General features: G+C 54.3%; 1 protein-coding gene across 8 annotated transcripts; it reads right to left on the reverse strand.

Annotated features, from left to right (window-relative positions):
• Positions 1 to 471: 471 nt before the first annotated feature.
• Positions 472 to 11,670, reverse strand: Aire (autoimmune regulator). 8 transcript variants are annotated; one of them, XM_038343112.1, is made up of 14 exons: positions 11,536 to 11,670; positions 11,044 to 11,218; positions 10,670 to 10,825; positions 10,235 to 10,309; positions 9,642 to 9,755; positions 8,319 to 8,452; positions 8,042 to 8,122; positions 6,639 to 6,751; positions 5,629 to 5,728; positions 4,826 to 5,008; positions 3,507 to 3,628; positions 3,317 to 3,416; positions 1,799 to 1,867; positions 472 to 552 (listed from the first exon to the last, which is right to left on the reverse strand). In XM_038343112.1, the coding sequence occupies exons 1-14, from the start codon at positions 11,668 to 11,670 to the stop codon at positions 472 to 474; spliced, it is 1,638 nt and encodes a 545-aa protein (XP_038199040.1). The 8 variants fall into 8 exon arrangements, with proteins under 8 accessions (XP_038199040.1, XP_038199039.1, XP_038199038.1 ...); XM_038343111.1 differs by having other exon boundaries at positions 6,639 to 6,754; XM_038343110.1 differs by having other exon boundaries at positions 8,307 to 8,452.
• Positions 11,671 to 12,298: the final 628 nt, after the last annotated feature.

The following is a 12,298-nucleotide window of genomic DNA, read 5'->3' on the forward strand; positions in this document are numbered from 1 at the left end:
GAGAAGGGGCTTGCATAGAGGGACTGATGGGGGCAATGGCACACGTAGGGCCTTGGGGGCCATGACAAGGCTTTGGGCTTTGCTCCAAGGGCGCAGAGTGCTGCTCACCCTCCTTGGGCATTTCCCATCTGTAACAGCCAACTCCTTCCACCCTGGCACGGTGCCAAACCCCAGGAGTATGGATACCCCAAAACAAACACCCAACACAGAGCACCTCAAAGCCCATAGAAGTGACTTTAATTTCAGGACACAGGACAGTCTTGTCTCCCCACAAGGACCAGGACCATCTGCAAGCTGAGTAATGACAGCTGGAACCCGCCAGCCTTTGGTCCTAACCAATCCAGCCGCCGGGCTGACAGAGCATGTCCTCTCAGAACAGAGTGGCTGCAGGCATAAGGCCACTCTGCCTCACCAGGTGCCTTCGGATGGGGGCCCGGTGCTATGCTCTCCACCCTCCCGGGCCATCTGGGGTCAGGAGGAGAAAGGCGGTGTCTCAGCCAGCGGGCGTGACATGCTCTGGATGGCCCACTGAAGAATGCCATCGAAGGAGTGCTGGAAGAGAGTGGCATAGAAGTCCAGACGGCTGGACCTCCTCGGAGCTGGTGCCCACTCTGCCATACCAATGGAATTGTGACCATCCTGACATGAGGGTGTCACCCACTCTGACGCTCTAATTCAAGGTGGGGGACTGAGACCTCAGGTCCCATAGGACATGCCAGTAAAAGGAGGACTTTCATCTAGTGTTTTCTAGAGCAATATGTAATCCCTGGGCTTGGCCATCAGGCTGTCCCTTGTGGCTTTCTTTGCTAGGTCCTTCCTCTCTGCTCAGGAGTCGAGTATCCTATCAGGACTAGGAAGTCATGGCAGGGAGGTCCCCATTTTTTCAAATGCCCAACCATGCCGGGTCACCCATCTCTCTCTTGCACTTCCATGGATCTGCCTGTGCATGGCCCACTGCATAGGACATACCCCTGCCTCAAGGCCAGCTGAGCCTCCCAAAGTGCCAGTGGACATTGAGGAGGGCAAGTGGACCCCCCTAGGATGTGGGAATGACAAGGGAGCTTGTGCCCTTACAGTAGAGGGAGTCCTGAAAAGTTCTATCTTCTCAGTAATCCTACTTCCCCCTCTCCTTTCAGTTTTTTAGAAAAAAATTAATTCCTTCTGTTTCTAAATGTGTGCATGTGTGTATGCACAGGTGCCTAAGGAGGCCAGAGGCACCAGATCCTCTGGATTATAAGCAGCTATAAGCCATCTGATATGGCTGCTGGGAACCAGACTTGGTCCTCTGCAAGAGCAGCACACACTCTTAACCGAGGAGCCATTTCTCTAGCCCCTCTGGTCTTTGAGATAGGATTTCATCATGTAGCCCAGATAAGCATCCGCCTCACAATCTTCCCACATCTGCCTTCCAAGTGCTGTGAATCAAAGACCTGGGCCACCACACCTAGCCTGACCTGTCTATCTTAAGGCACAGAAACCTGAGTTGGGAGGGGTAAGAGAGCTGTCCCTGAAGATCACAGCAGCTCTCCCTCAGGACTCAAGGGCTTAAGCCCTCCTGGTTCTGAGGGCCTGAGTACAATAGGACTCTCAGGTGCAGGGCTCTTGGAAGGAGGAGGGAGGCTACAGGTAGGAGGAAGACAGCTTATCTCCCACAGGGCTCTGCACCCTGGGGCTCCTGCATGGAAGCAATGATGCTCTGTTCTGGGAAGAGCAGCTGTGGGGGCGGGGCAGCTGAGTGCTGCCTGACTTGAGGCAACAAAGAAGCTGAGAGCTCAGCCCAGGCCAGGTGACACATTACCTCATTCAGGAGGGACTCCAGATCGTCCCTTTGCAGAACAGGCTCATGACCAGCAGAGTCGTCCCCTACCTAAAACCAAAGAGTTAAGAGTCAACCTAGCAGCAGCCGGGGGTCCGGAAACAGGACTCCAGCTTGCAGAAGCAGCAGCCTGTGCCCCACCACAGAGCAAACTGACCCTGAGATCCTCAGGCTGGCAGTACAGACAGGGTGGGGGCAATCGACCTGTCCTATATACCGCCTGTGGCCTTCAGGGAAAAAGAGGGGGACTGTTTCTTTTCAGCCAAGGCCCCCCAAGAGAGGCTCAGTGGCCAAGACCCAGCCAGTGTCTGTCTTTGCCTGTGCCCAACTCTCATTGGTCACATGAGCTGTACTCAGACCTGTGCCCCTGGCCATAGTGACACAGCTCCTCTCAGGCCCTCGCAGCGAAGCCAGTGGAAGGGCCCAACTGCCCAATCCTCTTTCTGGTTCTAGAAGTGACTTCCACTCGTCCGTCTTCTCTGCTCGTGTCTAGATTCTAGAGCAGTGGTTCTCGACCTTCCTAATGCTGCGGCCGTTTAACACAGTTCCTCATTTGTGGTGACCCCAACCATAAAATTACTTTCCTTGCTACTTCATAACTGTAACTTTGCTACTGTTATGAATCATAAGAGTTTGGTATTTCCAATGCTCTTGGACCTCCACTTGCTTGTTTTTTATTTACTTATTTAGCTTTGTTGAGTTTTGTTTAAAAAGTGCTTCACAGCTGGGCGGTGGTAGCACATGCATTTAATCCCAGCACTGGATTAAATTAAAAATCTCTGGAGGCAGAGGCAGGCAGACCTGTGTGAGTTCAAGGCCAGCCTGGTTTACAAGAGCTAGTTAGTTCCAGGACAGGCACCAAAGCTTCACAGAGAAACTCTATCTTGAACAAACAAACAAACAAAAAAAAGGTTTCACTGTGTAGTCCTGGCTGACCTGGAACTCACTATGTATGCCAGGGGCTGGACTCGAACTTACTCCTGGGTGCTTGGGGTTAAAGTTCTGCCCCACCCACACCCAGTCTTTCCCTTTTAAATAGATTCAACTTATCAAAATATTGTCTGTAGAAACACGTTTTATAAAATTAATGGGGTTTGGCAGGGTGATGGTGATGCACGCCTTTAATTCCAGCACTCAGGAGGCAGAGACAGGTGGATCTCTGTAAATTTGCAATCAACTTGGGCTACAGAGTGAGTTCTAGGACAGCCAGGGCTGCTACACAGAGAAACCCTGTCTGGAAGTAATGGAAAGCTGGGTGTGGTGATGCACACCTTTGATCCCAACACTAGTCTTATTAGAGAGGGGGACGCCGGCGGGGGGGAGGCAAGCCTGGTCTATATAGTGAGTTCCAAGACAGCCAGAGATCTGTAGTGATACCCTGCTTCGAAAAGACAAAAACAAAACAAATAACAAAAAAGCAATGGGACACAAGGTTAGTGGGTTTGGATTTGAATTCTCCCCCACGCTATAGGATCCCACCGCAACTGGCCGCACACTGACCTTGGCAAGTCCAGGAGCTGGGCGTGCAGAAGTGGGTGCTGCCTCTCCTGGCGTGGGAGTCGTCGGGTCTGAAGAGCAGGATTTGCAGCGGGGGTTCGTCCTAGAGGAGTGGGGAAAGTTTGTTTGGGCCCAAGAATCTTTGGAGTGAGGGGGATGTTGGCTACTATCCCGCCCACGCCCCCTCACTCACCCTGGTCGGGCTGTGGCCATCGGGAAGTGGCAGCGCCAGTGGAAGGCTGCTGCACAGTGCGCGCACCGCAGCGTGTCTGCACCGTCCCCGCACACACCGCACCGTGCACCTGGCGCGGGACCCTGCAGAGAGCGTGGTAGAGCAACGTGGACCACAACTCAAGGTCTGTGTCATGCTCACCAAATACCCCCACCAACCTGGGTCAAACCGGAAACCTCGTGTGAGCGGGACTGTAAGTTCTTATGCCTTGGCGTTCTGAGAAGGCAGCGGTGACCCTAGCAGAAAGCGACTTCCATGCCAGGGTCATCTATCCAGCCCTGGTCCCACCAGCTGTCCATCCAACTCCAGAGGAGCTTGTTGTAGGGAATGTGACTGCTGGAAGTGGGCAGGGCTTGGGGGATTCTGAGACTGACAAAGGGGTTCAGCCTTTGACAACGTCCACCAGACCCTGCATTTCCTGTAAACAACTTGTTTTCCTCTGCTCTGAGCATGAGACCCTGATGGCAGGGGAGTGGTTTCTGGTGGCTTGCAGCTGAAAGATCCTGAGAACTGGAGCGTGGCCAGAGTTGCCCCTGAATACAATAAAGGTGGCATCCTTGTTTCAAGGATGACCCATGTTTCTGTCTGTCTCTGCATGTTTGTGTGTTTAAATCTCCAGGCCCTTGCCAGAGACTCACGGACTGTCTCGTAGTACAGGCGCTGTACTACAGGCATAGTACACGCAGTAGGACAGACACTACACAAGTGTATGTGTTGGGGTGGGGGTGAGGATGGAAATGTATTGTCCAGATAACCAAGCTAGGCATTTCTTTTCTTCCTTTCTTCCTTTCTTTCTTCCTTCCTCCCCCCCTCCCTCCCTCCCTCCCTCCCTCTCTCTCTCTCTTTCTCTTCTTCCCTCCCTCCCTCCCTCTCTTCCTTCTCTACTAATTAATTCACTATCTATTTGTGGGTGTGCACGTGGAGATCAGAGCGTGTCTCTCCTTCCACCATGTGAGTCCTGTGGTTCCCACTCAGATCCTCAGGCTTGGCAGCAAGCCATTTAACCTGCTGTGCCATCTAGAAGGCCCAGCTGGATTTCTGGAACATCTGGGTTGAGTGGCAGGGCTGAGAGCTATGCAGGAGTCCCTCTAGGTGATCTCCTCACAGCCCCTGTGGCTCCTGGTATTACCCCCTTTCCTTTGTCAAACATGTTTCTCCTGGCAGAGTCCTCCCCTGACCCCTGGAATGCCCTAATTCCTATCCCCTAGAGATCTACTAGCCCTGTAGGTCCAGAGCTCCCAGAAGACAGCACCCAAGCCCCAGGGGCCCCCCTCATTCACCTGCTGCCCCTCAGTCCCAGCACTCAGCAGAGGGCGTAGTGCTGAAGACTCCAGCAGAGGCAGGGGGGCTGCAGAAGGTGGGGCCAGCAGGTTCACGTATGTGATGGCAGCATCTGAGCTGGCCAGGTGCTCCCTGGACAGGCTCCTGGTCCCCTCTGAAGCTGGCCTCAGTCCCAGGAGGATCTGGAATTCAAGGGTCAGCACTCAGCACCACCTGGGAGTCAGGACTGGGCTGTTGTGGTGGGTTTGAGGTTGGAAAGGCTTGGGGTGGGCTGGAGATCTGGCTCAGCAGTTAAGAGAAGGACCTGGGTTTGATTCCCGGCATCCACATTGCAGCTCACAATTGTCTGTACACCCTCACACAGACATACATGCATGTATAAGCTTGATGCAAATAAAATAAATTTTAAAAAGAAAAGAAAAGAAGGGCTGGGTGCATAGCTCCATGTCTCTCAGCAAATGCTTCCATCCTTGTCATGTTAGACATGGGTGACAGGGGCCTCAGGACCTGGCAGAGCAAACTGGGTTTCTAACAGGATGTGGGGTGTAACACGACAGAAAGCTACCCAGGCTTTTGGAGACTTTTAGGAGTGGTTAGGGTGGTACCCTGTGTCAGGCCCACAGAGCAGGAGGAATGGGGCCTTTGTGAGGACAAGCTCCTGAGGGCCCTCAACCCAGCAGTGGATTCACCAGAAAGGTTGCTCAGGCTGGAATAGAGCAGGGCACAGCAGCAGGAGTAAGCAGAACCCACAGGAAAAGCCAGGAGGTAGAATTGTAGAGGGGGCGACCCAGTATGGGCATACCGGGGTCTCTGCAGGTGGCTCCAGGGGCCTGGACTCCTCAGGCTGGGACAGGCTCTTCTGGACTCTGCCCTGGAGGCAGCAGGAGCACCTCCAGAGGCCGCTATGCATGAGGCCACCAGTCACAGGCATGCAGGACAAGGCAGAGAATATAGACTTATTCCCCCCTCCCCAGAACTGCATGGCGGGGATGGCTCGAGGACCCCCATGTCACCATGCTCATTCACAGATGGGAAACCAAACCCAGGAATGGTAAGTCGGTTACCACAAGGGAACAGTAGGATGTGGGTTTTTGACTCCTGGAGGGTGGTCCTGGCCAGAGTCAGTGTCCCTAGACTGTCTCTCTTAATCCTTAAGAATTCCCCATGCTCAGCAACCCTCAGGGCTGCACCTGTAGGCCGACAATTGTAGGCTGCCCCTCAGCTACACTGTTTTCATCCTCAGAGCACCCATGTTCCCTCAGGGATGGGGGAGGAGCAGCAAGGACAGGAGGGGAAGGGCTCTGGTGGAAGGGGACCAGAGAGGCAAGGAGAAACAAGGGCAGAGCCAAGGCTAGACCCCCACAGACTACTGCACTCCCCAGAACAAAGGCCTGTGCAGTCAGTGATGGGGTGGAGAGTGTGGCTTTGTGGCTTCTGTGTCCCCCCAATTTTACTGGGGAGATTTACGGGGGGCCTTGGGAAAAGGCCTGTGCCCAAGGGAATTTGGGCTAAGAACCTAGGGTGAAAAGTGTAATATGGGCACCTTTGCCATGGGGCATCGTGCTATGGTTGCCTTTAGGCCCGTTGGCCTGAGTGAGCCATGAGGCAGGGAGGGGAGGAAGGTGGCAAGGTAGAAAAGTCCTACCATGCCCATAGCCGGTGCCCTGCAGCACAGCTCTTACTGAAGGACCCTGACTATCCATCTGTGGGGCTGGGGGCTGCTAGGCTTCTTCAAGGTCAGGAGGTAAGGCCAGCGATGGATCAGGGTGGCCAGCGCACAAGCAGCAAGCCTTGATGGGGCGCTCTGCTCACCTGGGGATCTCCTGCAGAGGTGGGCACAGGCAAGCCAGGTGGAAGGCCCGGGGACAGCCATCACAGCAGATGAGCTCACCTCCATCGTGGCACACGGCACATTCGTCCTCGTTCTTCTGACCAGGCAAGAGGGGCCACACAGACCCAGAAGGGAGCACGGTGCCCGCCTCAGAGACCTCCTCCCAGATTCCCTCCCTGCTCGCTTGCTGGTCCCTGCTTGACCTCTGTGCTGCCCATCATCTTTACAGTACTTGTTTTTGAACAGACCTAGGGCGTGTCCCTCTCAGCAAGGCATGCTGGGTACCGGGCAGTCCCTAGGTGGATCTCACCTACCTAACAGGACAGCAGGTGGATGGACCTGTGGGGTTTCCCGTCAGCCCTGGGTCCCTCCTGTCACTTCCCCATCCCCCCATCTTATGCTTTTGTCAGGAAAGAGGAAATTGTGAGTCAGGATACTATCTCCTCAAGAAGCTTCCAGATGCCAGGCTATGCTGGCCCTGCCCAGTGACCATCACGGTCATGAAAATGCTTCCACAGGCTCCCAACAATCAAGGTACTTTTGTGGAGCAGGACCAAACTGGACTCTTCAACCTCTGATGTCCAGGACCAGCAGAGTGCCTGGCTCTAAGGTGATGGAACTTTTACTTGATGATGGCCGGCACAGCCAGTGATGCTGGGGGGGACAGAGTGAGGCCGATGCCCCCAGGGAGCCCTCCTGCTCTAGCTTTAGTAGCATTCTCTACCCCAACCCCAGCTAAGACGCTCTGTGTTGTCTAGAGTTAACGTATGGCTGGGTGGTGGCGCACGCCTTTAATCCCAGCACTGGGGAGGCAGAGACAGGCGGATCTCTGTGAGTTCGAGGCCAGCCTGGTCTACAAGAGCTAGTTCCAGGACAGGGTCCAAAGCTACAGAGAAACCCTGTCTCGAAAAACCAAATAAATAAATAGAAATTGTAGAGTAAGTGATGTATTTTTAAAATATATCTAGTTTTTGTTTGTTTGTTTGTTTGCTTTGTATATGAGACAGGGTTTCTCTGTATAGTTAGTCCTGGCTGTCCTGGAACTCATTTTGTAGACCAGGCTGGCCTCAGACTCAGAGATTCACCTGCCTCTACCTCCTGAGCGCTGGGATTTACAGGTGTGCCCCACTGCCCTGCTGAATGTGTGATTTGAGCTCACTTGCTCTGACTAATTTGCAATTTCCCAGTGTGAATCCTCAGAAAGAACACTTCCAAGAAAGAGCACAGGGGGAAGGAAGGGGAAGAGGGAGGAGGGAAGGAGGAGCCCCTCATGGATAGGAACTCAAGATTCTGTGTTCCAGGCAGCCAAATGCCCAGGACAAGGGACGGAAGATCTAGTTGAACACTGGTGGGGAAGTCAGGCTCCCCTGTTCTTGGGGCTTACCTGGTGAACCTGGGGCTCACTGGGAAGGGCTGGAAGGGCAGGGACCCCACACTGCTGGCCTATTCTCTGCTCATCTCTACCCTATGGGAGATGCAGGATCATAGTGAGGTAGCCAGGGCAAGGGAAGATCCATGTGGTCACCAGGACTAGATGCCTCTGGGAAGCAACTCCCAACCCCCAGGAAGAACTCCTGGCTATTTTGTGGGGGAGGGGAGGCTATCCAAGGTTTAGCTCCCCAAAGATAGACATGTTGGGTAATGCTTACAGGGATAGTGGCCTGGGTTCCCTTGGCTCGGACCACCGGCTTTAGGCTGCCACCACGGGTCTTGTTCTTTGCGTTGCCACTGGGGTCTTCAAACTTGCTTGGAGTGTAAAACTCGCCCCCAACTTGGATACACTTCTTGGAGCCTCCTGGGAGGAGTGGCAAACAGCCTAAACTCACACTAGGGGTCTAGCAGAACCTGAAGCCTGCCATTCCTCCCCACCTCCTAACCACAGCCAAGTCTGAGGCCTGGGTTCTGGGTCTAGCGAGGGATTTGCTGTTGGAATTTAGTAAGATAAATAGTGTTCACTCACAAGCTCAGAATAGGGCCCTATTTGAAACAGCAGCTTTGGAGATATAGTTGGTTAAAATGATGTCATATTAGACCCTAAATCCAATGTTCTAACAAGGAAAGATGAAAGCAGAGAGACACACAGTCAGACTGGAGAGGCTTAGCCATAGCTCAGAAGCGAGTATCACAACAGCATAGGAGCTAAAGACAGGGAAGGGACCCTCTAAAACCCCCAGTGGGATCAGTCCCTGGCCACCCACACATTGACTTTGGAATCTGTTTTTGTTATAATAGCCCCAGGATAGTTAGACAAGGTTCTTGGGGCTGGTCTGATGGGGACAGACCAAGGCCGGCATCAGCTCCCAGGCTATCCTGGCTGTCCATAGCATCCAAGTCCGGTGTCCGGGACAGAGGAGATGCTGTGGAGCAGTAACTGCAATGGTGAGTGACTCTGTCCCCAGCTCTGTCCTGTCCAGATGACATGCGTGTCCGTATAAGGTGACCTGCTAGCCTGCCCAGTAGGTAGGCAATTGTGGAAAGAGTCTGGATAGACACTAAGGGGCCTGGAATACGTGTCTGAAGCAAGGACATGACGAGCTGTCCTCAGTGGGCAATGTGAGCACTTGAAAGAATTGGAGCACGTGGAGGAACTATCTGAGGATGTCACCTATGACTCAGCAGCACCCACCGATGAGGGGGTGAGCATTCTGTGCCTCAATGTGCCTGACAGAAGGCCTCCCTGTGCAGGGGACTTCAGCAGCGTGGCCTGCACTCCAAAGCCAGCAGAACTTCATGTGGGCACACTGGCTGCCTTGTCCTCACCCTCCGCCGGCTGCTGTTGCTCTACAGCCACCTCCTGAGCACCTGGGTCTCCCTGGCAGCCTGCTCCCTGTTGTGGGAGTTCATTCCGCCAATAACTTTGGGGTACCAGCCTTAGCCTATGACCACTGTCTCCTTTTATGAGATCATAACTACAGACAAGCAGCCACATCCTAAGGCCAGTACCCCAAAGCTATTGGCGGAATGGCAGCTCTCCATGAATTTACCTGCCTCAAACACCTGCTGGATGAGGATTCCTTCCACGGCCCCTCGGGTTCCTGGGACATCCCCAGAGGACACAGTCACAGCTCTCTGGACGGAAGTTGACATAGCCTGAATTCCTGGGGAAGGTATGACACACGTGGATGCACACGTGCGTGCATAAGCAAGGCCTGTGGGACCACAGTGTTCACAGAGTTGAGCACAATGATAGATTAGTATCTCACGATGTGGGACCTGAGTTGTGCCAGGACACAGGGTTCCTAGGCCAACTGGTGTGGGGGGTGAGGACCAGGAAGCACGGGTCTATGTGATCTGTGGGCTCTGTGTGGGGTTGATGGTAACGAGGTCGGGCCTAGCTGTGGGACAGGAATAGTTTTGTCATGGCTGTTTCTGGACTGGCTGGAAGGTTGGGAAAACTAAAATGAGCAGAGATTTGGGGGGAGACACCAAGGACAATGTGTGTGGGCTGACCCAAGGAGTGGTGTGCACCCAAGGAATCCCCGCCTTTCTCTGGCTTGGCCAGCCAGCTGAGGCCAATATGGGATCAGATCTCGGCCAACCTCCATCCTCAGCCCCTCGCTCTCTTGGCCTTACTCACCGTTCCCCAGCGGGAGGCGCTGTGACTCCAAGTTGCCCTCTGGCTTCTTAGGGGGCTTGGTCTTCGGGTGGGAGCCTGTGAAGGGGAGGTGGAGACAGCCTGGAGGTATCCTCTTTTTCTGGGCTGGGGTGGTGCTGGTGGATCCAGGGTCTCAAGTGAGATGGGGAAAGCACCTGGAAGGGTCAGATCAAGGGTTCCCTAACTCCCTTAAGCCATAGAGGCTGTTTCCTTTTTCAGCGGAGGAGACGAAATCAAAACCATCTGCCTGCCTCACTACCCAGGAACTCAGTCTGCAGAGCAGGAAGAAGCTGCGAGATTTGTGAGCCTCCTCCAGTGCTCAGAGGTGACTGCGGCTCTAGCAGGCTGGCCCAGGGCAGCATCAGTGGGACAGAAGAGAGGGCCCTGCAACCCTGGCTAGCTCCTCTCCCTGAGTACCTGGGCTGGAGGAGCTCTTTGGGGTCAGGGTTGCTGGTGGGGTTCCCCGAGGTTCCTCTAGCGCCTTTCTCTTGGTGGGGGGTCTGGGTGGCAGTACGGAGACCTTGGGACCAGCAAGGGGCTTCCTCCCCTTCCGGGGCTGATTTAGGTCCACATCTGCAGCAGGAACAAGGGTCCCTGTCTTAGAACCTTTTCCTCAGGGCGGGCTCTAGGACAGGACACTCTTGAGGAAGGTGAGTCAGGCCTTTGCCCTTTGCCTCTTAGGATCTGTACCAGTTCTAGCGACTCCCTGAAAGCACGTAAAACGTACACCCGTAGTCTCCATGCTACCCCATAGGCTTAGATGGCAGGCACCATCGTCAGCACAGGCCCACCTTTTGGGAAGCCGTCCAGGATGGTGTGCAGGCGGCTGTACCGTTCCAGATTGTAGTCCTTAAAGAGAACCCTCCAGAAGTCCAGGATGGCCCCACTATCCTGGGTCAGGAGCCAGGACAGCAGGGCATGGAAGGCCTGTGGGCAGCCTTCCTTCTCCTTCAGCCGGAGTGTCTCCTGAAGTGACAGTATCAGGCTACCCATGCACACTCTTCCTCCAGTCCCTGCAGCCTCTTTTGGAAGGGAGGCCTGCCTATTCCTTCCAATCCCTGGGTTCTGGGGAGTCCGGGTGCACAGGATGTGAGGTTAGGGGGTCTCACCTGAAACTTGTTCTGAACAGGTCTCGTGAGGGGGGCTGAAGCCATCCCTCAGCTGGTGTGTGTAGGGGAGGGGATATAGTATGGATGTTGGCAGAGGTTGAGAAGGATCTAGGTTGTGGGAAGGGGAGTGGGGAGACAGAGAGACGCGGCGGGGGCGGGGGTGCAGGAGCCCACCTGGAACTTGTCCTCTGGAACCACATCGTGGTCAGCCAGAGCGTGCAGCAGCGGAAACGCGTTGTCTACCGCCACCGCGATCTCGGTGCGGTGCAGTCTCAGCAGGCGGCGCAGTGTCCCATCCCCGCCCGCCATCGTTTTGACGCGGACTGCGTGTCAGCGCCCCCTTCTGGCACGTGCGCTCTTGCGTACCTCGGGTGTCCTGGTACTATTCCAGGAGGCACCTGTGAGTATATATATACCTACTCCCCAGCTGGGGAAAGGCGACGCTTGGCTTGCTTCACCGCTCTGTAATACTTTCAACCAGAAAAGAGCAGAGGCTGCTGTTCACCCCTGGAGCCAATCAGGGCCCGGTTTCTGCAGGCTGGGGACAGAGACTGTCCTACCGCTGGGTTCAGGAGTCCCTACAGAACTGGTATTCATTTCCTATGGAATCCAGGGTAGCTGTCTGGGCTACGGGAAAAGCTCAAGACTCAGGTAGAGGAAACAAGGTTTCACCTACAGTCTCCCTACAAAGGGTCCTGTTTATGGGTAAAAAACAGGACTGGCTGGGAAGATGGCTCAGTGGACAATTTGTCTACCTGGCAAACTTGAGGACCTGAGTTATTCCATTGCTAGGGAGGCAGAAACAGGAGCCTTGGTAGCTAGTGCTCACTGCCCAGATAACTTAGCTGAGTGGATAAACCCCAGGTTCCACAAGAGAACTTGCCTCAAAAACTTAGATGGAGAGTAACTGAGGAAAATAGCCTATGCTTACCTCTAG

Source organism: Arvicola amphibius, chromosome 9, assembly GCF_903992535.2.
Source record: "Arvicola amphibius chromosome 9, mArvAmp1.2, whole genome shotgun sequence".
NCBI classification, from domain to species: Eukaryota; Metazoa; Chordata; class Mammalia; order Rodentia; family Cricetidae; genus Arvicola; species Arvicola amphibius.